This window comes from Myodes glareolus, chromosome 10, assembly GCF_982192425.1.
Source record: "Myodes glareolus chromosome 10, mMyoGla1.1, whole genome shotgun sequence".
Taxonomy (NCBI): Eukaryota; Metazoa; Chordata; class Mammalia; order Rodentia; family Cricetidae; genus Myodes; species Myodes glareolus.
The window spans coordinates 58445420-58472807 of record NC_142035.1 but is presented as its reverse complement, the minus strand read 5'-3'; the positions used below and the strand labels follow the sequence as shown (position 1 = coordinate 58472807).

General features: G+C 40.0%; 2 protein-coding genes across 5 annotated transcripts in view; one reads left to right on the top strand and one right to left on the bottom strand.

Annotated features, from left to right (window-relative positions):
• Tmem87a (transmembrane protein 87A) overlaps positions 1-10918 on the bottom strand; it is a 53042-nt gene extending 42124 nt beyond the window's left edge. For all 4 annotated transcript variants that reach the window (XM_048459730.3, XM_048459732.3, XM_048459731.3 and 1 more), the window contains exons 1-3: positions 10763-10918; positions 9511-9571; positions 4609-4694 (exon numbers count right to left, since the gene is read on the bottom strand). In XM_048459730.3, coding sequence (XP_048315687.1) covers positions 4609-4694; positions 9511-9571; positions 10763-10918 — 303 coding nt within the window. The remainder of the gene's footprint in view (positions 1-4608; positions 4695-9510; positions 9572-10762) is intronic.
• A 799-nt stretch (positions 10919-11717) lies between these two features.
• The window catches only part of Ganc (glucosidase alpha, neutral C), a 56497-nt gene continuing 40826 nt past the window's right edge, over positions 11718-27388 (top strand). The window contains exons 1-5 of the mRNA XM_048459722.3: positions 11718-11939; positions 13178-13240; positions 15839-15947; positions 23104-23231; positions 26337-26519. Of these exons, the coding sequence (XP_048315679.3) occupies positions 11911-11939; positions 13178-13240; positions 15839-15947; positions 23104-23231; positions 26337-26519 (512 nt within the window). The 5' untranslated portion in view covers positions 11718-11910. The remainder of the gene's footprint in view (positions 11940-13177; positions 13241-15838; positions 15948-23103; positions 23232-26336; positions 26520-27388) is intronic.

Genomic DNA, 27388 nt, shown 5'->3' with positions numbered 1-27388 from the left:
TCCCTAGAATCCACAGTGGAAGGAGAGTCAACTCCTAAAAGCTTCCTTCTAACCTCCTCCACAGTGTGCTGGGACACAAACATGCGTGCGCGCACGCACACACACACACATGCAAGCACATACTTTAAAGACTATATAAGAGTATTCAAGAAACTAAAATTAGGATGTCTCTGCATCTGGCAGTGAAGGGCAAGAAACAAATTCAGGTCAAGATAATGAGAAAATGTAATTTCCCCATATTTGCCTCATCTTATAAAAGAACAGATGGTGTCCAGCTTCCTATCACAGAAAACCATAAGCACAGAGCTATACCGTCTGCTCTTCAGTGTTGCTTTCTGCAGTTCTAAAAACATTAGCATACGCCCCTTTTCAAGATAAATATCATGCCTGGGGGACTGGAGAGTTGGCTCAGTGGTTAAAATGACTTGTGGCTCTTGCAGAAGAGCCAGGTTCAATCCCTAGCACCTGCATGAAGCACGCAATTATCTGTAACTCCAGTCCCTGGGGATCTGACACTCTCTCCAACCCCTTAACACCAGGCATGCACGTGGTATACATACATATATGTAGGTAAAACATCCATGTACATAAAACATATATATATGTTTTATGTTTATTTATATATATATCCATATACATAAATATAAAAAATATTTTTACTAATCAAGCCTGGAAAGGGTTGGTGCCGTGTCCTTGCTGACTAAAGGACCTGACAACAAAGACAATAGTAACGGTAAGAGGAGACTAGTTAGATGGCTCAGCAGTTAGACTTTTGCCACCAAACATGATGGCCTGGGTTCAAGCCCCAGAACCCATGGGGTACAGGTAGAGAACTGACTCTCACGGGTTGTCCTCTGACATACAATATTTTAAAAGAAGAATCTAAAATTAAACCCTACAGTACAGAATTCTGGGGCAAGTACATTTGCTGTTGTTCCAGAAAACCCATATTTGGTTCCCAGGACACATATCGAGTGGCTCACAGCAGCCTGTAAGTCTAGCTCCAGAAGTAGACACTCTCCCCTGGCATACACACCTGTGTAAGCAACACACAAATAAATAAACAAATCTTTAAAATAAGGTACAGAATTATAGTCTCTGAATCACAAAAAGGTAATTCTCTAACAATTCTGGGAAGACAAGTAAATTTTCAGATAGAAACGGGTTTTTAACCTCACGGTTATTTGATCAAATTAACAAAATCTATAAAAAGAGAATTTATATTATCTTAGCTTATATTTATATTATCATAAGCTTAGGATGTAAAGCTGTTGTTGCCAATCATAACCCATTTCTGATAGTCATAAAAAATTATCATGTTACCATCTCCATACTTTAAAAATATGCGTACATATGTGTGTGTGTGTATGGTTATGTACACATGATGTCCCCGGAAGCCTTGGATCCTCTGAAGCTGGGGTCATAGGCAGCTTGACTGTGAGCTCAGTGGATGTTGGAAATGAACTCAGGGCCTCTGTAAGAGCAGTGCATACTATATTCTTGACTGTGGAGCCATCTCTCCAGCCCTTCTCCACACTTTTATCTTGTAACAACCCAAAATAACTATTTGTATGTCTTATGAAGACAAGATATATGTATATGTATGTGCATATATGCGTATTTGTGTACGTGTGTGTGTGTGTGTGTGTGTGTGTGTGTAAGGTGAAATATCTGTAATCATGTGTAGATCTGGAAGTGCCATGGAAACTAGGGTTTTAGATTTCCTGTAGCTAGAGCTATGGTGGTTTTGAGTAGAATGGCTGGGTGCTGAAAACAAAATTCAAGTCCTTTGCAAGAGCAATATAAGCTCTTAACAGTGAGATTCACGCCAATGTTATATAACGAACACGGTTAAACGCTCCTATAAAACTTCAATACGGAAGCTGGGGATGGAGCTTAGTTGGCAGGGTTTACCTAGCATGAATGAAGCCCTGGGTTATGTCCCCAGCAGACATAAAATCAGGCAGAGCAGAGCTCAGGAGTTAACAGTACTGGCTGATTTTCCGAAGGTCCTGAGTTCAATTCCCAGCAACCACATGGTGGCTCACAACCATCTGTAATGAGATCTGGTGTCCCCTTCTGGCCTGCAGGCATACATGCAGACAGAATACTGAGAATACTGTATACATAATAAATAAATAAATCTTTAAAAAAAAAAGAGTACTGTACACATGAGGTACATAGACATACACGATGGCAAAACACCCATACACATAAACTAAAAATAAAATCTTTAAAAATACAATAAACACGCACATTTATATTATAAAACGTAAAAAGTTTATTAATAGGATTTCTTTTTTTTATTACAAAAGACACTTTACTGCTAGGGAATGGGACAGAAAGATACAGCTTCGTGTCCAGGAAATTTCAGTTGCTCTATGGACAAGAATTACAGGGAGTGGAGCACCTCTTCAATGGTTGGTCCTTTAATCACTGCAGATTTTTAAAAACACTTATTCAATTCATTAATAGGATTTTAATTCTGCATTACAATTAACTGGTGCGGGAGAATTATCTGTATTCTGTCAATCATATTTTAATAAAACGCTGATTGGCCAGGCAGGAAGTAGAGGTGGAGCAAAGAGACTGGGAGTATTCTAGGAAGCTCCTTCTGCCAGTTCTGCCCAGACCACTGGAGAGGAAAGATGTAAGCTGCCCAGCTGAGAAAGGTACTGAGTCGTGTGGCTAACATAGATAAGGATAATGGGGGTAACATAAGTTATAAGAACTAATAAGTAGCCTGACCTAATGGGCCAATCAGTTTATAATCTTATGGAGTCTTGTGAGTGATTTTCCTTGGGACTTGCTGGCTTGTTGGGGTACTGGGCGGGACAGAAACCCCAACAAGCCAGCCGTCATGTTACATATGGCGCCCAACTAATGTAGACTCCGTGTGATTTTCTTTGGAACTTGCCGGCTGTGGGGTACTAGGCGGGATAGAAATCCCAACAAGCCGGCCCTCGTGCTACAATTAACCTTTAAGAAATGCCAACAAAATGTTGTGGCATAAAACAAAGGACATCCCAAGTACACGAAAAGGTCATTAAAATACCATTCACTTTTCTAACCATATATCTTTATAAATTCAGATTTTTCTCAACAAATATTTCAAGCAATTTATTTCAGAACTAAGTAAAGAACAAAGCACAAAAATATAGCTGTCTGAAGAGTGGGAGGAATGAGAATATGAACAAGGAGGTCAAGACCATGATAGATTCACGCACTGAAACAGTCTACCTGAGCTAATGGGAGCTCACCAACTCCAGCCAGACTGGGAAGGAACAAGCAGAGGTCCAAACTAGTCCCTTTGAAAGTGGTTGACAGTTGCACGACTGGGGCAGACAGAGGTGCCACTGGACTGGCAGTGGCAGGATTTATCTCTACAGCATGCACTGGCATTTGGGAATCTATTCTCTTTGGATGGATACCTTGTTCAGCCTAGATATAGTAGAGAGGGCCTTGGACCTTCCCCAAAGCAATGTGCCTTACCCTCTCTGAGGACTGGATGGGGGTGGGGTGGGAGGGTGTGTGGAGGGAATGGGAAAAGGAGAGGGAGTGGGAACTTGGATTGGTGTGTGTAATGAAGGATGATAGTTTGTTTTCTTTTCTTTTTTTTGTTTTTTTAATAAATAAAGATGGAAGAAAAAAATCTGTCTTCTGTCATGCCAGATTTTAGTTAAAGACATCTAACAAGATCACAAAACAATACTATTCTTATGGGATTTTTTTTTTTGAGACAAGATCTTATGAGTTTATTATTGCTACTTTAAAATAACAAGTATTTTAATATTTTGTTTTATCTTCCTCTTAAAAGTTATTTTATTATTTTATGTGCATGTATATCTGTGCACCAAGTGTATGTCTGTGGACACCAGAAGAGGGAGTCAGATTCCCTGGAAGTGAAATTACAGATAGTTGTAAACTGGCATGTGGGTACTGGGAACTGAACTCAGGTCCTCTTAATCACTGAGCCATCTCTCTAGGCCTGGTTTTAATTTTTAAAAGAGGAAACCACAGAAACAAAAGTCTTGTAGAGGACCAAAAATTTGTTCAGCAAGTAAAGGAATCTGCTGCCAAGCCAGTGTTCAACCCCTAGAACCCACACAGTAGAAGGAGAAAACTGACTCCCTTGAGTCATCTTCTGACATTCACACTCATGCCACGGCTTATGTGCGCAAATACACTAACAATAAATGGGAAAGTTCAAAAAGATTGGAAAACAAAGGCTTTTGGAGTCCACAATTTTTGTCTGTTGTTTGGTTGGTTTTTGTTCTTTGAGACAGGGTTTTTCTGTGTAGCCCTGGCTGTCCTGGAATTCACTATGTAGACCAGGCTGGCTATAAACCTGGAGACCTGTCAGCCTCTGCCTCCCAAGTGCGGGGGTTAAAGGTGGGCAGCACCAGATCCAGCCACAGGTTTTTAGATATGAATTCTGAGACAGGAAGCCTGAGAACTGCTGACAACAGTCTGCAGACTGGGCCAAATGCGCTACAGTTTCAGCTCCGCTGTTCCATAACTACACACTACTCTTCCTTCCGTAAAGTTAAGAGGTTGGGGTCATGATCATTAAGAACCAGGAAAAGTCTGTATTTTCAAATTCTTTACCTTGAAGCTATAGATCTCATTGTAGCAATCAGCACTTTTCAGAAACCAGGTTATATTCAAAGACAGATCACAAGGCTCTCCATCAACTATGAAAGAAGAAATAATTGTAAATACAAGAGAATTCCGAAAGAAGCATTCCTCCAGCATTTCTCTATTAACCTATAGCCTATTTATTTTCCACCCTAAACTGAGATACTCAATATTCCTTCTTTAAACATAAGGAAATCAAGTCATACAAGCAAAAAGAAGTGTTTGTTCTTCCTTTCTTGGTGTTTGTTTTGAGGCAGGATCTCATCCTGCTGCCAAAGCTGGCCTCAAATTCACTTCCATCCCTCCATCTCAGCCTCCCAAGTGTTGAGATTACAGGAGTGAGCTAGCATGCTCAGATGCCCAGGTAGCCTTTAGATAATATCACTGCTCCTTCAGAAACGGTAACTAAGCAGATTTTCTTTCTTTAACCCGTTTGGAAATTTACATCTATTTCTATGTCCCAAACCTCTGATCTATATTGAGAAAAACCTGGGCATGATAAGGCAATCCTAATCTAAAACTAGACTTCTATTATTCAAGTATTTACCAAGCAGAACACACATATACAAAGGTTGAACAGTTAGGTTTAGAATGGAGAAAAGCAAATGATCAAAGATCTTTTTTAAAAAAAGGTCACAATCTTACTGGATAAATACAGTATAAAAGTATCAGGGATAGTATAATATTCATGACTGTTAAATGGTGTTTTAAAGAGATCCACTGAGAGAATACTCATGAATACATAAAAGGGGCCGGAGAAATGACTCAGCAGTTAGAACTGAGGTTCAGTTTCTAGCACCCACATGGTAGGTAGCTCATGGCCGTCTGCCAACTCCAGTTCCAAGGATCTGTTATGATTCCCTGTCTAGGCTTGTTGATTCCACCAGTCTAGCTCCAGGTTCAAGAGACCCTGTCTCAAAGAAACAAAGTGGAGATCAACAGATATAGCACGACACTTGGCATCCTTCTCTGACCTGCACAGGCTCACCTGTGCAAATACCTGAACATATACACACCATCGTACATAAACACATAACAAAACCCCACATAGTTTGGAACACAATTATTCTAAAGAACCCAAGTGTCAGTCTAAAGATTTAAGAAGGTAAACCCAACTGTTCTGAGAGGTGGGACAAGATACTACAGACTCCTCTGTGCAAACAAACCAAAAATAAACATGATGGCAGTGGGTTCTGCTTGCTTGCCTGTAATTCTAGCACTTGGCAGGTGTAAGCAGGAGGATCAGGAATTCAGGGCCAACTTCAGCTACATGAGACTGTCTCGAAAAAAACAAAAAACAAAACAACCACAAAACACACACACACAAAAAAAAGAATAAAAATAAAAAACAAATATGACTGCATTTAAGAATTTACTTTTGTATACAACAAAAGAAACATCTAATTAAAACTTCCTCTTTGATTTCTGCTGAGGAAGAAAAAATACTAAAGATTCCTTACGTTTTGCAAGTGTAACATGAATAAGTATGACTACACTTAGGAAATTTACTTTTTTTCCTTAGATTTATTCGCTTTATGTGTATGTTCTACTCACATGTATGACTGCATATCATATGCATCCTGGAACTAGAATTATGAACAGTTGTGAACCACCACCTGGGGTACTGGGAACTGATCCTGGGTCTTCTGCAAGAACAAGTGCTCTTAACTACTGACCTATCGCTCCAGACCCAGGAATTTACTTTAATTCAGAGCAAAAGATGCAATCAGGAGGCTATAACCTACATCTTGAATACTAACACTTAGGAGGCAGAGGCAATCAGATCTCGATGAGTTCCAGGACAGCCAAGGCTACCTAGAAAGACCCTGTCTCAAAAGGCGAACAGTAATTAATTAATTGAATGTTTAAGATGATAAAAATAAAAACAACAAAATTAAAAGATTCTTAGCTTTGTTTTAAATTGTTTTCTCAACCAACTTTTAATTTTTTTTTATTTTTTGCATATGTTCATTTTGCCTGTTTTGTTTGTGTACCACTTATGGGCCTAATGCCCAGGAAGGTCAGAAGAGGGTGTCAGATGTCTGGCACTGGAATAACAAGTGATTGTGAACTGGTATGTTGCTGCTGGAATCAAACCTGGGTCCTCTGGAAGAGCAGCTAATGCCATCTTTCCAGCCCCTAAACTAATTTTTTAATGACTAACACGTTTTTGCAGAGCTCTATTAGGATATGCAAAAATCTGATCAGCTGATAATTTATAGAAGAGATATAAAGATTATCGTTGGCTACTAACAGGAGAACACAGAAAGATAGGGTATATTAGTTTAAAGTCAGAAAACAGGGCCAGCAAGATGGGTTAGAGAGTGTCTAAAGAGCCGAGCTCTAGCCCCAGGACACGTGGGAGAAGGAGACAAGTGACTCTAGCCAGCGGCCCTCTGATTCCCACACATACACCATGGAATGCCTACATTCACAAATAAGGTAAGTAAACAACATAATTTTTAAGTCCTAAAGAAAGATTTATTGGCAATTTTGTTGCAAACATAAAAGTAAGTTAAGTGTTAAAGGATCTGTACAATGTTTAGAACTCTAAATGACAAGCCCTGAGACAAAGAACATGAGCTATGGAAGCCATACACCATAAAATCAGAGATGGTAAATATGAGAAACTATAGGAATAACAAATAATAAAAAACAAAATTTAAGAAACCTCGGATCTTCCACAAAACAACAAAATGTAGACATTTTTAATATGCAGATTGTTAAACCTGGTAAAATACAACAGGTCAAGAACAAACTAGAAGACTGTACATAATAGGAGCACAGAACAAACCATCAAACTACACTAAGCAACTGCATCCTTCCACTTCTCACAGCTATGAGTAAACAAGTAAACCAACCTCACAAAAGGAGAGTCAATTGGTTCAAATCAAATTTAAGTCGTTAAGAGATATTTTCATGGCTGTAGTGTTGCCCTAGTTTTGTTTCTTTGGCTAGATATAAAATCCTGACAAGAACCAACTCAGAGGAGAAAGGGTTTATTTCAGTCCATCACAGGCATCGGGAACTTGAGGCAGCTACTCACAGCACATCTACATTCGAAAGCAAAGAGGAATCAATGCATGCATTCATGCTGTTCAACTCAGATTTCTCTACTCCTACACAATTCAGGACCCAAACCCAGGGAATGGTCCTGACTACATTTATGTTGGAACATCCCCTATCAATTAACATAACTAGACAACCCCCCCCACAGACAAGGCTACTGACTACCCTGATCCAGACAACCCCTCATTGAGATTCTTTCCCCAAGTTATTCTAAGTTGTGCTAAGCTGACAACTAAAACTGACCATCACAAGCCTGTCTTAGAAATTTTACCTGCTCTTTTCACTCCCACTAAAGTGTAAGCTCAATGAGAGAAGAGAATTATTCTACTACTTCTCTAGTATCCAAGAGTACTCAGCTCACAGTAGTTATTTTACAACTACTTATTAAACAAAAAGAATAAAATCACTCAACTATGACTTTATTGCATTTTCAGGGAGAAAGGTATGTTCAAAACACACATGAAACAAGGCATGGTAGCTCGTGCCTATAATCCTAACACTTAAGAAACTGAGCTCTAAGACTGACCTTGGGGTATCTAGTGAGACCCTGTTTCAAATAAACAAACAAAATAGATATTACAGTGATGATATAGATAGAGTACTTACCCCTATCTCAAAAACAGAGCAACCTATGAACATTTAATTCCAAAAATAGCATTTGAAAACTAAAAGCGAGGTTTTAGTACACATGGGACATTTAGCTCCAGATCCTGTGGTTATCTCACTAGACAAACTGGTTTTCTTCTACATAATCCCAACTTCCTGGTAATATCTCTGAACTCACTGTTCCTGGAAGCTTAAACACTCCCTTGGCAAACAGAAGATCTGCTGAATATCTGAGTCTTGACAAACCTCGGCCATGTTTTCAGTAAACAGCTAACAAGCACACAAGAGTAAAACCAGTGATACTTCTGACTCAGAACAGATTTAAAAATGATGAAAGCAGTCAACCAACAAAATTAAATATAATACAGCTGTAATGTAATTAAATATATACATAATTTTCATACATATAAATAATTGAATGGAAAATTAAAATTAAAAAAGAAAAATTAAAAAAAGAAAAATTAAAAAAAGAAAAAATAATTTTCATACATAAACACACACATATATACACTTTGTATAGCATTATAGTCAACATATGAATTCAATAGATTATACATTCAGTATGTAATATATAATACAAATACGTAATATAAGCTACATATAATCGTGTATCTATACATAACATAGTAAACTGAAAAAAGAAAACAATAAAAATTCATACAAGTATTCTGAATGTCATTTATATTATGAATTTAGCTATACTAAATGTTTGTATCGAAACAGTGTCAAGCTATTAAGTTTCTGGACTTAAAATGTTTTAAGGCACTAGGGAGACGGCTTTGTTGGGAAAATGCTTGCTTCCCACACAAGCATCAGGACCTGAGTTCAGATCCCCAGCACTCATGTAAAAACATGATCCATGCCTGTAATCCCAGTGCTGGGGAGAAAGAGACAGAAGATCCCTGAGGCTTGCTTGTCAGTCAACCTGACCAATCAACAAGCTAAAAGTTAAGAGAGAGACCTTATCTCAAAAAAATAGGGTAGACAGGAAGTGAGGAAGACACAAGTAACTGACCTCTGGCCTTCACGTGCATATACACATGTATTCATACATGTATTATGTTCATTCATTCATACATGTGTTATGTTCATTCATTCATTCCTACGCATGTGTGTGCACATGCACAAACAGACTAAGGTAGAAAATATGCTTCTAAGTTTAAGAAGCTCAAAAAACAATGAAATTTAAAAACTCACATTTCAATAAGATGGTGGTATTTCTAAATAGAATCTTTCCAAAACTAAAATAATTTTTCCCCTGCAAAGATAAAGAAAAGATAATTAGCATCAAGGCATTTTGATTTTCAAGACAGACTATGAATACCTAAATTTATAAAATATTCAAATTAATTTTCTTAATCAAAAGGATAACACCACCTTTTCTTTTAGTGAAAGTCAATCACATTCAAACTGTTGGCTCTTGCCTCTCAGTGTAGTCCTGATTTCCTACCCACAGGTCATAAAGCAGAGACTATAAATGGGAAGCTGCTACAAATCTCTACTTAACTTGAAAGCATCATCGTAGGGTAAAAGGGGCATGAGCGCCTAGGCTTGCAGTCCTGAGATGGACAGTTCCTTTTCTTCACTCACTAACCATTCCTAACAACCACCAATCACAGCTTCCAAATAACCTTTGATTAGTTTCACTTTTAAATTTAAAAGGACTTAACTACTAATTATTTCAGTAACAAATAGACAATTATAATTCAAAACCTTTGCCAAAATGAATAAAAGCTGCAAAATTTGTGATGTGAATGTACAATGAACAGGACAAAAGCAAAACAAAAAAGTCAACAAGATAGCTAATGGTTTTTAAAGCAGTTCTTGCCAAAATCTGGGGTTTGTGGTTCAAAATACTACTCTGACTCAAACGAGGTCTTAGAATAGGTCAACCTATCAGTTAGCAATCCAAACGAAACACTATCCTTACCACATTACATTTTAGAATTGTTCCGTTCTGGCAGTTCTCAACTTAAAACGCATTAAAAAAAAAAAATACCTATGTCCCCTAATCACAAAAATACTTGGAAGTTTAAACCCAATCAAGTCATCTCATCCGTAGAAATATTTTTACAACAAAATTAAAATTAAGACACTAGAGTTAAAAATAAAGATTCCTATTTATTTGTCCCTTTCATCTAAGCCTAGGTGACTGGATTTTGTGACATTCTAGCTGAAAGAGAAACTATGTACCTGTGCATCAAGTTTCTCTGAAGTTCGGCGCTGAAAGTTCTGACTTTCCCTGTGAGAAGCCGCTTGGCTCCGACACTCCTCTAAGCTCGGGCAAACAGCGCAGCTCTCGGCTCCCGCCTGAGAGACCCCGCCGGCACACTCTGGGTACCCCACCCCCTTTGGAAACCGACTTTCCTGAAACCATCCTGGACCCATTGGGCCACCGTAGTCCCACTTCTCATCCTCCTCCAGGCTCAGTAGCGACTTCAACACTCACCGACGGCATCGGAATGTGCCACTTTGATCTATCTGCGGCAAACACGGGTGCTGGTCCTGCACCAAAAAACGACAGTGGGAACGGCTGCGCTCCCAAAAGTAGAAAGACGACAGGAGACACCTGAAGCCACGCAGCTACCGCCATCTTCACAGCCATGAAGCGACTATCCAAAGCATTGAGCCTCCTTCCGGCTGACTAGTCCCGCCTTCTTCCGGCTTGTCTCACCCTCTTCCGGCTCTGCTCTGTGGGCGGGATTATCCGGGTCCCTGAAACTGCGGCTCTTCCCTATACCGTCAGAGTGTGCTAGAAACTTTATGTCTACTGCGCAGGCGTCTTCTTGTCTCAACCCGAGCGTCGCTTAAGGCTAACTATCGACGTGTTTGAGGTCCGGTACTTCCCTCTCTTCTTCTGCCATTAAAGGAACTTAGTGCGTCAGTCAAATCTCTGCTCCTCCCGCTTCTTCCCGCACCTCATCCTTTCCAAATCAAGATCAGGCGCTGGTCAGAAGTCTGCAGAAGCGCGCGCACTGGATGCACGATTGACATCCCGTAGTGAGTTCTTCGGCTTTGGAGCTGTGGAAGCAGAGCCTGGAATTTGGCAGGGCTGAAATAGAAGCGGTTCATGAGCTTCAAAGTCCCCTTTAACCACGAAAGACTGTAGGTCAGCTGCAGCAGTTTGCCTGGCGACATCAGCGTCCAGCAGTGATCCAAACGGCACTCCCCACTCAAAACTAAAAGTGGAGAGAGACCACGGCAGCTTTCGGTATCACAGAGTGACAGTCACTGAGATAGACCCTAAGGCTGTCTCGGTGCTTCCTGTTTCTCACGCTCTAGACTTTAACTTTTAGGGCTCTCTGCGTGCACGCCTCCTCCGCCAATAAAAGCAAAGTTCTTCGGCCACTCTCAACCAATATTTACCAAGTATCTCCCCATAGGCGCTCTGGTTTGCGCCTGAGAAAAATTCCCGGAGAAAAAGTCAAGATTTGTCCCCCACCCTCAAACACCTGGAGAGGAATCTAATTTCCCATAAATTTGACTGTGATGAAGTTCTGGTCATAATTTAGCAAGTCTGCTTGTTAGCTTATTTTAAAAGATCGTCAGAGGCTGTGGCTTGAGAGTTAGGAGTCAGACAGAGTTAACAAGGAAGCTATGGAAGCAACTGAGAAAGAGGAAATCAGGTAAAGGCCAATTGCTCCCGCAGGAACTTACTCCCAAACAACCTTCTAGCTTTGAAAGCTTCACTTAACGTTTTAATGGCACTTCCTTGAATGCTTGATATTTGCTTTGTGGTTCTTTCCTGCTTCTGCTGGAGAGTTGAGTAATGTTAATAGCTAACTTCTCGAAGTACTTCCAGGAGGGTTAGGTAACTTTTAACAGTGAAAAGGTTGCCTTCCAAACTCTTAAGACGTGACTTTTAAACGTAGGCTTCATTCTGCCTTTAGGTGGTTCCATCTCTTCCTGTGCCACTCCACAGCTCCTTCAAAGCTGGAAACCGAAGTCTGCAAGGCCTCCTAATGCTTGCACACTTGATTAGGATAAGCAGTGCCAAAAGACCAAGTTTAATTAAGGGCTTCATTTTTGCCACGATAAAATACTTTCTTGACATGGCTAAGTGTTTCTGCCTATCCAGGCCTGTTTTCATAGTTCAGCTTTCTTCAAATTTATGGACATGCTAACTGCAGTTGCAGGAAGACACACCTCTTTACCAAAACCAGTCCTCCCCCTCTGCCTGGTAGCTTATAGTTGTTTTAACCAACTGAAATACATATATATTCACGTAGTAGTGTACTTCTTTTTACATTCTATTCCAGATACAATACTTCTGGAAACTTGGTTTGAAAGGATATTAATCTCTTTATTGTTGGAATCCTCTGGGAAGCTTTTCCTTCTATGTTTGTTCCTATTTTGATGCTAGCAACTGGCAAATACCTTTCAGAGAGGATTTGGAGTCTTATCTTGTGGTCACCTGTTAGACTTTAGCAGAACATTCTGGCAGTCTATGGCTTCTTCAGGTCTAACCTCTCAGGAAGTAAATGCTCTGAAAATACTTTGCCCTGAAAATAGGTGAGGAGGCTGGTTGGCTGCTTTGGATTTAGATTTCAGATTTTAGTGTTGTGGTTATTATTTTTAAAGCTCCCTGCCTCGTAATTGGCAGTGCCCTTTTCCCATGGCTTTCAGACCAAGCCCATGAAGATGCTCTGGTTCAGTTTGGTAGCTTTACAAAAGGATATTGTTCTGTGACATATATCCTGTTGCCCCGTGAATTCTTAAGTGACAGCAGTGATGGAGTTTTGTAATGCAGAGTAAATTCCAAAAGTTTATTTTGCACACATTTATACTATAATTAGGAAAGGTACAAACAATGAGCTCACAGATGTTATATAAAATGTATCTCTTAAAATGTCTTCTTCTTTAGTGTTGAAGATGAAGCTGTGGATAAAACCATTTTCAGAGACTGTAGCAAAATTGCTTTCTACAGGTAAGTAAATAGACCACCCAGAAAACATTCCTGTCAGTATTTCCAAATTAATTCCACTAAGCTTTTGAGAACTGGGTGGGGGGCTAAAAAGATGGTCTTTAGGAAAACTAATAAATCATTTTATATACTTACTATTAAATAATTTAAATCATTTATTTTTTTTGGTCTTGGTTTCTCTGTGTAGCCCTGGCTATCCTGAAACTTGCTCTGTAAACCAGGCTGGCCTTCCAAGTGCTGGAATTAAAGGTGTATACCACTACCATCGGCCTGTATTTTATTTTGAAAGCTAAAATATTCTTAAAATGTACTCTTTCAAAGATAATACACTGACCTTGTTTGAAAATCATATACGGTACATATTGAAAGTATTACTCCTGCCTCTACTTCTCTATCATCTTGTCCCTTCAAGTCAGCATATTTATTAATTTCTTATCTATTCCTCCAGTATTTTTCACAAATACATATATTCTTATATCACCTCTTTCCTTACACCTACAAATAGATTTCTGTATGCATTGTTCTGTGTCTCCTTCCCCCCTGCTTTATATATTTAGTCGGGAGAGCTCCCTTCAGTACCTGGGCGTTTCCCTCTACTTTGTGCTCATGGTATCTCACTGGGTAGATGCTCTATAATTTGTTTTGTTCTAGACCCACTTGCTAGAGCCTCAGGTTGTGGTTTCTTTTTAATCTTTTGCTCTGAGAGCATTAGCATATGCAGAGTTGTGTATGTTATTCTCTATACCTGCAAGTGATTTGTGGGATAGATTTGTAGGAGTGGAGCTGGAGATGTGACTCAGCAGGAGAGGACTCCATATCTTGTGCAAGGCTCTGGACCTGATCCTCAACACTAAGGAAAACAAAACAGCAAAAACAAATGAAGAATAATAAAAAGTAGGATTTTAGGGATTTGGTAACTGGATCAAAGAGTAAATACACTAGAAATGTGTTAACTATTGATATATTTCCCTCTGTGGGGATCTTTTATACTTACTTTAATAGTTTTTGAGGATATTAACCTAGAAAAAAGTGCCTTTAAAATCATCCTTTAAAACATCTAATTTGATGGAATCCATGGCTTAGTTGGTTCAAGAGCCTGACTTATATCTATTCTTATATGGTTTTGAACCTGAAATCATCAAAATTAATTTTTTGTTTGTTTGTTAAATTTTTGCTTTTGTTTATTTAATTTTGGTTTTGTTTGTTTATTATTTAAGACATCTTCTCACTATATAGATCTGACTGGCGTTGGACTGACGGCAGCCTGCCTGCTTCTGTCTTCCGAACTGAGATTAAAATGCTATGCCCCCATGCCCAGCAAAAATTGTTTCGTGTATTTTTAAGACTCTATTTCAGTCATTCTCTGTTCTAGGGGGAAAAAAGATGTTGTTTTTACTCAAAACAGTTGCTTTAGAGGGAGGTACACAATGAATGCCCAATCACCTTGTTAAACCAATAGTCCACACTGAATTTCCACTAGAATCTATTGAATTACTGCTAAAGTTCCATTTCATGAAAAGGAGGAGGAAATTTAAGCTCATAAAAGTTATCTTTCAAGTTTGGAATGGGGAAATGGCTTAGTAGGTGAAGTACTTGCAAGAAGACCTGAGTTTAATCCCTAGTATGTACTGTAAAACTACCAGTCATGAGCACTTGCAATCCCAGCACTGGGGAGGCAAAGACAGACAGGTCTCTAGGCCCTCCTGGACAGCCAGCCTAGCCTGCTCACCTAACCCCATGCTAGTAAGAGACACTGACTTAAAAATAAAAAGATGAACAGTCCCTAAGGAATGATACCTGAGGTTGTTTCCTGGCCCCCACTCACATGTTCATATACCTATATAGGCACATGCACCTGTACACATGCACATGTACACACACATAACACATACAAAAGAAAGGAAATATGTAATATGTCCCACTTTCTCAATAAACAAAACAAGATGCCATTCTTGAGCAGTAGTATGTTGAAATTAATGTTATTTTAGTGATAATTTTACTAGAACACTAGTAATATATTCTTGGTACTTTATAAGAGTATCAGTACTGCCTATGCCAGTCACTTACTCTGATAGTCAATTACTGACATTGACATGATGATACAGTCTATTAGGTACAGACAAGTAGCAAGCAGTTCTTATATAGCTGTATCCTTGTTTTTTATTGCTGTGATTAAAGACCATAATCAAGCCTAGCGGTGATGGTGCATGCCTTTAATCCAAGCACTTGGGAGGCAGAGGCAAGCAGACCTCTGTGAGTTCGAGGTCAGCCTGGTCTACAAGAGAAGTCAGGACAGGAACTCAGTGCAGGAACCTGGAGGCAAGACCTGAAGCAGAGACCATGGAGGAGTGCTTCTTACTGGCTTGCTCCCCCCTACACACACACACACTTGTTCAGCTACCTTTCTTAAACCACCTGCAGCATCACCCATGGTGGGCTAGACCCACCCACATCCTTAAGTTAATCAAGAAAAAGCTCCCACATACTTTCTTACAGGCCAGTCTGTTAAAGGTATCTTCTCATTTAAGATTCCCCCTTTCCAAATGACTCTAGTTTGTGTCACGCTGACAAACTAACCAGAACAATACTCTGTATTTGTAGGCGGCAGAAACAGCAACTCTCCAAGAACACCACCTACCAGGCATTGTTAGATTCAGTCACAACAGAACCGGACAGGACCAGGTTCCAAATCGTCAGCGAAGCAACTAAGGTGAGGTGGAAGAACCATTTACTTTTGTGTTTATTGGGATTGAATTATATTCATTTCTTACGTTGGGCGCCATATGTAGTATGAGGGGGCCGGCTTGTTGGGGTTTCCGTCCCGCCCGGTACCCCAACAGCCGGCAAATCCCAAGGAAAATCACATATAAGACTTCATAAGGTTATAAACTGATTGGCCCATTAGGTCAGGCTTTTTGTTAACTCTTATAACATATATTACCCCATTATCCTTGTCTATGTTAGCCACATGGGCTCAGTACCTTTCTCAGTGTGACAGCTTACATGTTGCCTCTTCGGTGGTCTGCACAGGAGTGGCTGAGGGAGAGCTTCTGCTTCCAGAATACTCCCAGTCTCTTTGCTCCACCCCTACTTTCTGTCTGGCTTTCCCGCCTTTTGTTTTTGTTTTTCAAGACAGAGTTTTGAATGTATCCCTGGCTGTCCTAGAACTCACTCTGTGCACAAAGCTGGCCTTGAACTCACAGAGATCTACCTGCCTCTGCCTCCCAAGTGCTGGGATTAAAGGTATGTACCACCACCACCAGGCAAATTATTTCTATGACAGCTATCTATGCCTTAGTAGCTTTGTTAGAGAAGAAATATTACACACACACACACACACACACACACACACACACACACACACACACTGATCCTGTATTAATTCTCTTTGAGAGGGGGCTGCATGTGGCCCAGTTGACCTCCAGCTTTTTACTTGACTGAGGCTCCTCCAACTCCCTTCTTCCTTCCTCTGTCTCCCAAGTGCTGCAACTGCATGCTTCTGCTGCTGTATCCAGCCAATCTTACCTCCATAGTAATGTGAATAGCAACGGAGAGATTGCCTGTGTACCACATGTTTCTCTAGATGTTTTACATGTGTTGTTTACTTTGAACTCGTTTCCATAATGCACGTAAGACATGCATTGTTTTGTACCCAATTATCAAATAAGGAAAATGAAATCTAGGAAGACATTTGCCCTGTGTTACATAGCTTTAATTTTCTGTCTTTGACAGATTCTGTCAAAGAGCCATACACTTTCCAGCTCTGAATTGTAGAATAGTTTCTCAAGAAATCTGAACAAGTGGCAAATTCAGCAAATGTCCAAATTTCAAAATTTAGGTTGGCAAAAAACAGATAAGAGTGTTGTGTAGTAGAAAATCTAAGATGTGAGGACTGTCTCTGAGCTTTTTCACTGGTGGATCACCATAGCTCCTACAAAATAAAGGAATTACAGTAGAATATTTTAAGGACTTTTGTCTCACCTTTCAGTTGATCACACTGCGTCATATGTGTCACAGAGATGGGTCAGTTACGGAATTATTTTGAGCTGCACCAGAAGGGGAGACTGCACAAGTCCTAACCCTGACTTCAGTTCTCCTCCACCTCCTAAGTGTGGCTTAAGCTTCTAGAGCCTCCCAGACCAATATGCATTAGCTGGTATCTCTTGAAACAGAAACAGTTTCTTAAGACTGTGGTCTGGGTTCACTAACCGCTCACAGTGACTCCACTAACTGTCCCACCATTTCCAGTTCTCGGCCATCGACTTCCAGCTGAAGGTTGTGTGACATCTCCCTGTGACTGCACAGCTCCCGTTGTGTAATGCTGTATTGAGAAAATGCAACAGAAAACAGGATAAAAATTATCCCACAGTGTTGGAGGAGGTTCTCTAAGACCTTAATTTAGAAACTACTAGTATGCCACAAACTTGTCTCCCAGATTAGTGATCCCACAAGAGGCTTTCCACGAAACTTTGGGCTTACACCAGATGTCAGGCACTTTCTTGTCTTGTTTTTTTCCTGATAATTTTTTTAAAATATTTATTTATTTATTTATTTATTTATTTATTTATTTATTTATTTATTATGTATACAATATTCTGTCTGTGTGTATGTCTGCAGGCCAGAAGAGGGCACCAGACCTCATTACAGATGGTTGTGAGCCACCATGTGGTTGCTGGGAATTGAACTCAGGACCTTTGGGAGAGCAGGCAATGCTCTTAACCTCTGAGCCATCTCTCTAGCCTTCCTGATAATTTTTTTACTTTCCTTGTTCTCTTCATTGTATCTGACTGCAGCAAGCTGTAGTGGCCATGATCTGGAAATAAAATCCTTATCAATTCTTGTGATGGCGTAGTGTATAGAACCTGTTGACCAATCCACTATTATAAAAATGCCAAAGCAGCTAGGTGGTGGTGGCACACGCCTTTAATCCCAGCACTCAGGAGGCAGAGGCAGGCGAATCTCTGTGAGTTCGAGGCCAGCCTGGTTTACAAGCGCTAGTTCCATCTGTTTTGAAAAACAAAATAAACAAAAAAAAATTCACTTCTTAACAGAACTTGACACCAATGCAGTTAGTACCAGACTCCTGCACATGTCTCCTTATGTTGCAAGAAATCATTCTTTTCTTCTTAGATCCTAAACATTGAGAGGCAAGGCAATTCATGTCAGGTGCCAACCAGAGCCCAACAGATCTGGATGTCCTCCAAAAAGAAGACTTTAGAGTGCAGAGGGCCCCAGAGGATGGATCTTAACACAAGACAGCACATGGCTCAGAAGGGAGCCAGGAAGTCCATCGAGAAAGAGCAAATTATCTGAAATGTCGGCAGCAAAGCCCCCAAGACTGAGAACTTTGTGGATACTTAATACATACTCCACGTTCAAATATCAAGGCTGTATAGGAATCTGTGTAATATGATCTCAAGCAGATGTATATTTTAAAAAGTTACCCTAAAATTCTGCCTAATTCCATTTTAATATTCAAGTGAGATGTTCAGGTAACTAGAGGTATTAGGATTCCATGTCCTCTATTCGTTTAATGGACAGTAAAGATAATACTCTCCAGACAGTAATCTGAGAAGTTGTCTGTACTTTATAACCATCTCATTGCCTAGGAACAGGGTCAAAGGTCTTTCCTAGGCCGAGACAAATGTATTAAGGACATGGTCCAGAGATTTAAAACAAGCTACTTGTGTGCACCTGATAAGAATGAAAGCTTTTTTCTTTCAGGTTCAGAGTGACAAAGTCCAGAATCTAAGAGGATCATATTCAGCTCACAGCTGCACTTCTCCAATTGCACTGAGGAGGCACATTCTGACAAACCAGGAATTCCTTGTGCCTGCCTGCCCAGCTGCCTACCCCCAGACATTTAAAATCTTAAACGATTGACTTCAGAGTTTGACTTCTTGTCAACCTTGAAGTCTAGTTCTTTTTCCCAAATCCACTCCTAATAAGCAACGAGGAAACAGAATCAAGCTTTAGCAATATTCCCTTAGTTTGCTTTGGCTGCATAACAAGATATCAAAGACCAAGTGACTGTACAACAGACTTAGTTTTCAAGAAGCCAAGACCCACATCAGGAAATGGCTCTCTTCCTGGCTTACAAATGACCACCTTGTATCCCACATGATTGGAAGACGCAGGCAAAGCAAATTCTAGTCTTTTCTTATAAAGGCAGTAATTCCATTCCAAGGACTCCCCCGTGAGCTCTTATTGGCCTAATATCACATAGCAGTCAAAAATAGCACATTTGTAAATACACAGGTAAATGTCCAATAAAGAAGCTGTTAGAAGAAAAAAAAACTTTAAGGAAAATGATTAGAAAAGTGTTCACTTTAAAATACTGTTCTGGTTTGATTTTTCCCTCCTACTGTTATCAACTTTTTGCCTTGAATGAAAACGTGACACAGGTTTTACAGCAGAGACCAGCCTTTTGTCACGAATGCAGGGAAATGGATGTTGTCCTCTGTAGTGCTAGCAAGGTTGGCAGGACTAAAGCTTTATCTTTAATGTACTTTATATTGCTAACTTTGGTGTTTTCTGTGATTTGACTAAACATTTGTAAGTATTTTTACTTTCTTTTGCAGCCTGTTAGCATGGTGGTTTCACCAGAGATGCTTCTAGCAGCTTCTTTGAGGATCCAAGTATATCGCTAAGCCTCTGTATGAAGTTACTCCTTGCCTCTTCATTTAAGTGGGATTAAGATGAGACTTTGCCAACTAGCCACCTCCTCAGCAGATGGGGCACAGCTGTTCATCCTGAGTGGCCAACAAGCAGTTAATTGGGAACTGGCCAAACAGAACCATACCTGGATAGGCTAATTGCCCTCCAGAAATGGGCTAAAAATTAGCAGAAGGTCACCATTGTTCTCCATAGAGAATCCATGTTTGCAGTTATCACAAATAGCTGAGACCATTAAAAATAGCAAAATAAATAACACACTATAATATGCAAACAAATAAGCTGGAAAACAGCTTACTTGTATATCTAGAAAAGGAGTATGGCATGCTTGGGCTCAGGTTATAATGCCACTTAATCATAGCATAGTTTCCGTTCCCACCAGTGAAAGGTATTGCATAAGCACTGCTCAGAGTCTTTGCTGAGTTCCTAGGGAACTACTATTCCTCCTCTTGACCCAATTGAGGACTGCTATGACAAGATCTAACACAACCCTCTGGAGAAGCTGTAGGCAAGCTCATCTGGTGACCATCAAGGCTTGCCATACCTCAAATGAAGGTTTCCGCAGTAGAGTAAGGCATGTTGAAGCAGACATGTGTGGGTTCAGCGGCATCTTGGCTGCAGTGTTCTCTGCAGCTGAGGTACAGTTTCCACAAAGCCTTTCCTGAATTGTTCAAGGCAGCTGATGGGCTATGGCGACAGCTGCAAAAGGAAGGAATGTTCAGCTTACACGTAAGGGCAGCTGGGCACAAGGGAAAGATTAGTTATCAGTCAAAGGCTCAAAACTGTACCCCCAGGAGGTCGCATAGCTTATTTAAACAAAAAGACAAAAACGTGAGAGGTTGCTTACAATAAGGGCCCATTGTCTACATTTTTCTGTTTTGTTTTGTTCTGTTTACAGTCTTAACATTATTTGATGATATTTAACTCATAGGTAGAAAACATTAGGAAGAATCTGATCCAGGGTCATCTGGGGAGAAAGAGCTTTTATTGATAGTGTGTCTGCATCAGATTAACCTGTGTTGTGGAGCATTTTCTTAATCATTGATGTAGGAGAACTCAGTTCTCTGTGGGAGATGGCATCCCTGGGCAAGTAGTCTTGAATTGTGTAAAGTAGGTATCTGAGCAAGCCATGAAGAGCAAGCCTGAAGCAGCACTCCTCCATGGTGTCTGCCCCAGTTCCTGCTTCAAGTTCCTGCTCTGACTTTCATGGTAGACTGTATGATACAATATAAAATAAACTCTTTTCTTAAAAAGTTGCTTTTAGCGATAGTGTTTATCACAGCAAAAGATACTTAACTTATCCTCCTACCAGTTCCTGAAGGCCCTCCGTAAGCCCCTTCCTCCGAGAGAGACTCCCAGGCCTTCACCGTGCACACAGCAGTACTCCCCTTACTATTTTGCCACTAGTTTTGTATTCGTACTTTCGTCTCAGCTTTATGTAAATTTTATGTAGGTGTCATCTTCTCTAAATTACAATCCCTCTAGGAGTGTATAGTGGTCACAGTATTACATATAAAATAAATGTTAGATGAATTTAAAAAGAATCACAAGACTATATGTATGTCTGGCTTGGGAGAGAATAGATCATATGAGTTTCAGCTCTTTTCATATTGGGGCATTTTCAAATGTTGGGATTCTAATGGCATATTGAAGACAACTCAAATATGTGAAAAAGTGAGCATGTAAGCAGTCATTACAGTCAGTTCTATAGCAGTCTGTATTAGAGTGGCCATGAATGCATCTACAGCCACAGCACCAGCTGGTAGCGCGTCAGGACAGTATTACTGCTACTGGGCCCTGACTGCCCTCCTCTAGTCCCAGAGGCAAGGTGGTTCCAGTCACATGGCTTTTCAAATGCTGCTTGTTGTTTTCAGTGCCCCTGTCATCTGCTTCACAACTTTATGTCGTTTACACTACATTCTGTGGCCTTTACGGCTGAGCCTACATCATAGCAGACATGATGTAGGTACCCATGTGCAACCAAAGCTCAGCAGCATGCTTCATGAAGAAATTTACAGTCCATTAGTGATGTGGAATTCCCCTCTGTATACTGTGAATATGCCTTTTTTTTTTAAATCACCATTGGTTATTAAAGAAGCTGTTTCAGCCAATGGCTTTGTAGAGTAAAGCTAGGCAGGAATTTCAGAGATATAGAGAGAAAGTAGGCAAAGTCAGAGAGACACCATGTAGCTGCTAAAGGAAACAAACGCCAGATGCTCACCAGTAAGCACAGCCTCGTGCTAATACACAGATTAATAGAAGTGGGTTAATTTAAGATGTAAGAGTTAGTTAATAAGAAGACTGAGCTAATGGGCCAAACTGTGTTGTAATTAGTACACTTTCTGTGTGATTATTTGGGAAGCAAAAGAGTAGTCTTTGCCTACAGACTAGTATGATACACTTGGTTAAAAACTTGTCTCTAAGTCATCCTCTGATCTAGGTGCTTCGTTTTCTGACCCAAATCCAGCCATTTCTGTTCCTGTGAGGTCTCTGCTGTTGTTCTGAGTATTATTTTTCAGGTTTTCTCTCTTTGTAGTTCTGTGTTGTTTCCATCCCTCTTGGATATTTTTACCTAGGTTCCCTAGACCTTTGAGAAAGTTCCCTAGAAGTCTATTATTTTTGCTGGCTCTAAAATATCTGTTGATTTTAGTTCAGTTTTAGTTCAGTGAGCCTCATTTTATCCGTGCTTAAGAATGTAAAAATGATTTTTCTCAATTCTTTTCCTGGGCCTGATTCTTTTGTCTTTCATTCAGCTGGAGCCTGACTACCCTGAGTTTAACACCCAAACTCTTAGCACTTCTGTGCCTGGTCATATGTCCCGATTTTGTCAAGTCTTGTTGCAGCTTATTCAATTATCTAGTTTTATTGTTAGCAGAGACCCTTTTTACTCTGAAGATCCTAGTTTGGATAATCATGTTTACCTAGCCTCAGACACACAGAAGATGTTTCTTGTGCTATAGCCTTAACCAAGCAAGTACAGGCATAGATGTGGGGGTTTTGGGGTTTTTGTTGTTGTTGTTGTTGTTGTTGTTGTTTGGTTGGTTTTTTGGTTTTTTTTTTGTCAGCATTCTTCAATTTGCTTGGCCTATGTTAATTTAAAGAAATGCTTTCCTAATTGTTGTAACTTGACTCTTAGACTAGATTATCACTGAAGTAACCTGTTGAAGCTACTCTCACACCTCTACTCCCAGGTTCCTCTCCGTGTTGAAGTTTATGGTATAGAGGAAAATATTTTCAGACTTAAAATCAATGAAGAAACTCCACTGAAACCAAGGTATGAAGTCCCTGATGTCATCACCAGCAAGCTAGGAACTGTAAGGTAAGCCGTGGGCAGGGTCTATTATGCACAACCTTGGCATGTTTTTTAATTATAACTTGAATGCACTCCCTATTTTGTTCGTTCAAAGTTATAGTCGGTTGGCTACAGGGTTAATATTTAATCATTTGGGATACTTTATAAATTTTCTACATTACCTATTCTGTTTTTCTTTATCTCCCATTCCAAAACTGTTTTGTACCTCCAAATGAGGAGAGACAGAAATTTGGGCCAGCTCTGTTTCTCACAACAAAAATAGTTTATTAGGCAGAGTTTGGAACCAAGCAGAAGAAAAGTTATTTAATTTGCTCCCTCGGATTAGCACCATGGCTCAAGAGATCCAATACGCTAACTAACTCTCACAGTGATTTATACAGCTAGACAGACTCACTTTTAATTAAGGGTGTTCTCAGAAGCCTAACGTATAATTTTACTTAAAGCCGGAGATAAATTAATGATCAGTATCTAGGTGAGAAAAATCTCTAGGGATTAAAGGATTTTTCAAGTACTCGTAAAATTTCTATCACTTCTCCGCAGACATTCGGGTAAAACATCAGTTGCGTTGCCTGGTGATTCCTGTTGCTTTGTCACTGAAAGGATATAAAGTTAAGACAGATGCTTTAATTTCCTCCATATCTTACCACAGTTTTATGTAGGTTATTTTCCATTGAAACACATGGTTCATAGATAGTAAAGATTACATAAAACTGTGTGATAAGTATCACTGTTAGTTCTGCTTCGGTTCCAACTACTTTCTGGGGGACCTTTAGCTACCAAAATAATGAAAACACTGAAAGCAGCCTTTGCCTTTTCCCAGACCCCTTTCTAGATAGAGTTTCTGATGCGATTCACTTTCTGCCAATCATGTATACTTAACAAAAATATTCAATACTATTGTGCTTATCTAGATCTTGTAGCTGTAGACTGGCTATAAGGCCACTAATTAGGGCCACAAGTCCCTAATCTTCATATTACAGCTAAGATGGCATGATCCTGGAGCTAAACAGTAGCCACGTGACTTCTGATTTCTCTACTTTTTGATTGTAGTGGAGATATAAGTTCACTGACAGTCTAGTTATCCAGTTTTATGCTGGGAGCCTTTATTGGAGAGCTAACCCATTGTCTAAACCCTCCTAATGATGCAATAGACAACCAGTTCTCTTTGGTAAATTATGTTGTTTCTACGTAAAATAACCAGAACTGTTTCTGTTATTGACAGTCAAATCCTGGTTGACACAGTAGTTGATATAAGCAACTAACACTAGGTATGAGATTAACTAGCTGACATAGTTGGCATCGAAGGGTACCATTGAAGGATAGAATACCAGTGCTGGGAGCAGAATTGTGTCTCCCTGTCCCCCAAATTTATATGCTGAAGGCCTCATCCCCAGTACCTCAGAACACAATTGCCTTTAGAGATGTATTAAAGTGATAGTTAAAACAGGAACATGGTTGTGGGGCCCTAATACATCCTCACTGCTCTCCCTGTAAACTCTGAAAACTCTGGTGATACATACATAAGAGTATGTGTATTCAGTGCCAAGGCAGCCATCTGCAAGCCATGGAGCTAGGCCTTATAGCATGCCAACCTGCTAACACCTCGGTCTTAGAGTTTCGGAGCTGTGAGAAAATGAGCTGCTTTTTAAACCGCCCAGCCTGTGGTGATTTGTTATGATAACCCAGCAGCCTGACACAACCAGGAATAAACCACAGCATTCTGTGCTCTTGCTAAAGTTTCTGTTATAGTCAACTATGCTGAGGGACTTACTGAAAGCAAACCACGTGGTGGGAATATAGCACATTGTGACTGCCACTCAGAATTTGAACCTTTGAGGAAACCTGGCTGACATCAACCTCTCTGAAACATTTGATGACATAAAAACAACCGTCTCAGGGTTTTAAATTCTGAACTCACAGCACTGTTAGAAAACCACTTTGTTTCTATGACAATCTCCTGTCCTATCTGGCTACAGAGTCTCTACAGCTGCAGACACAGACTCAGAGTTTTAAATCGCAGGTTGCTGAATTAAATCATAAGCTGAGTCCAAAGCCTACTCAGATCTGTGATTTAGGGCATCAACTGCAGAAATTATGAATGCCAGCATTTGAGATTTGGATAAATTTAAATACCCAAACTTCCAAGCTCCAAGGAGCCTTCCATTCCAGCAGAAACCCCTCTTCCTGCTCCTGCTGTGAATGTTTCTTATGTGCACTCACACTGCACTTGTGTGGTTGCCTGAGGAGGGCAGGAAACGGCATCGGATCCCCTGGAGCTGGAGTTACAGGCAGTTGTGATCTGCCAGATGTGAGTCCTCCGCAGTAGCAGCTATCACTCTTGGCCGCTGAGCCATCCGTCTGTCGCCTTCCTATTCCTTCTGATAAATTGTTCCTTTCATGCCTGAGCACAACGAATAGACCTCGGCTGAGAATGACGTTGCAAAGGGATTTCTGTGTTCCTTATGCCTCACCTTTACCAGCCTTCAAGGCCTCCAAACCAGAGAGCCTATTACAGCCAGCCTCGTGAGGAGAAGAATTGCCTGTCTGGAGAAGTATAAGATTGTCGTAGTGCCAGTGTGGTGGCTCAGCAGAAACAGGTGCTGCCTCGAAGTCTGATGACCTGAGTTTGGTTCTTAACTCCTGTGAGCTGTCCTCCCACTCCACGTGCGTACCCCTACACACACAGATGGCACACAAAATAAAATTTTAATATGTAAGTTAAAAATTAAAAATAAATAAGAATATTTAGATTCTGTGTGCCCAAGTGTCACTAGACTTTATAGACAGAAATGATGATGATGATGATGATGATGATGAACATTTGGTTGCATTTCCAAACTGTACCAATTACTTTGAATGTATGATTTCACTTAATTTACTAGTTTTTAATTTTATGTATATTTCATAGACAAAGAATTAGTCATAGGAAGGTTTGAAGTATATGGTAGAGTTATGTTCTGTCCTTTCCTCTCCACAATGGCTCCTACTGTAGACCTACCTATTCCCTGTCATAGGAAGACTCATTCGGTGACCAACACTCCGAATTGCAAGTCACATAGACTCATGTAAACCTGTAGCAATTTTTTTTTCTCTTCCTGCTCCATTGTCCAGGCTGGTCTCGTGCTCAGGGGATGTTGGCAGCCTGATACTGACAGATGGAAAAGGCGACCTGAAGTGTCATATCTCAGCAAACCCATTCAAGATTGACTTGGTGTCTGAGGATGAGACTGTGATCAGCATCAACTCCCTGGGCCAGTTATACTTTGAACATCTACAGATTCCTCACAAACAAAGGTATTTATGTATACATTATTTGACCCTTAAGGGCCTCTACCTTAATAAACCTGTCTGTAAATACCAGATCCTCCTGCCTTATTGGCTGAGCTTTCTCCCCTCTCTCCCACAAAAAAAAAAAAATAATAAAAATAAAAATAAAAATAAGATTTTAAAGGTAGCTGAAGAGCTTGTGTAATAAATTGTTTGTTATTTTATTGCTAGTGTTTCTCAGTTTAAAAAAAAAACAGTTGAAGAAAAAAGACAATTGATAGTTTGAGTAAGATGTCTCCATAGCCTCTGGCTTGAATACTTGATCCCCAGTTGGTAGTGCTGTTTGAGGAATCTTAGGTATAGTCTTGTTGAATTATGACACTGGAACCAGGCTTTAAGAGTGAAAAGACATACACCACCCCCAGTTCACTTTCTGCTTACTGCTTGTGATTCAAGATGCAACCTGCAGCTCCTGCTCCAGTTGTCAGGTCTGTTGCCTGCGACCTCCACGCCAACATCATGGACCCTTCAGGAATCCTGCACCCGAATAAATGTCTCTTCCTGTTGCCTGGGTCACTGTGTTTCATCACAGCAACAGAAAATAACTGATAGAATATTTATATGATAATGACAGAGTAGTCAGAATTTTAGGTATTTTTATTTTCCCTTCTTTTCATTACTTTTTAATCTTTCCACAATGGGGATATATTAATTTTATGATAAAGAGTAAGATTTTCCAGTGCTAACATTTCAAATAAAAATAAGTTACAACTTAAAAAAATCATCATGTAGAAATAGATAATGCAAAAATATTTCTGTAGGCCACATCACTTATTCTGATAATAAAAGCAGCAAGTATAGACTGGGAGACCTTAAAACAACACTTGGTGAAAATG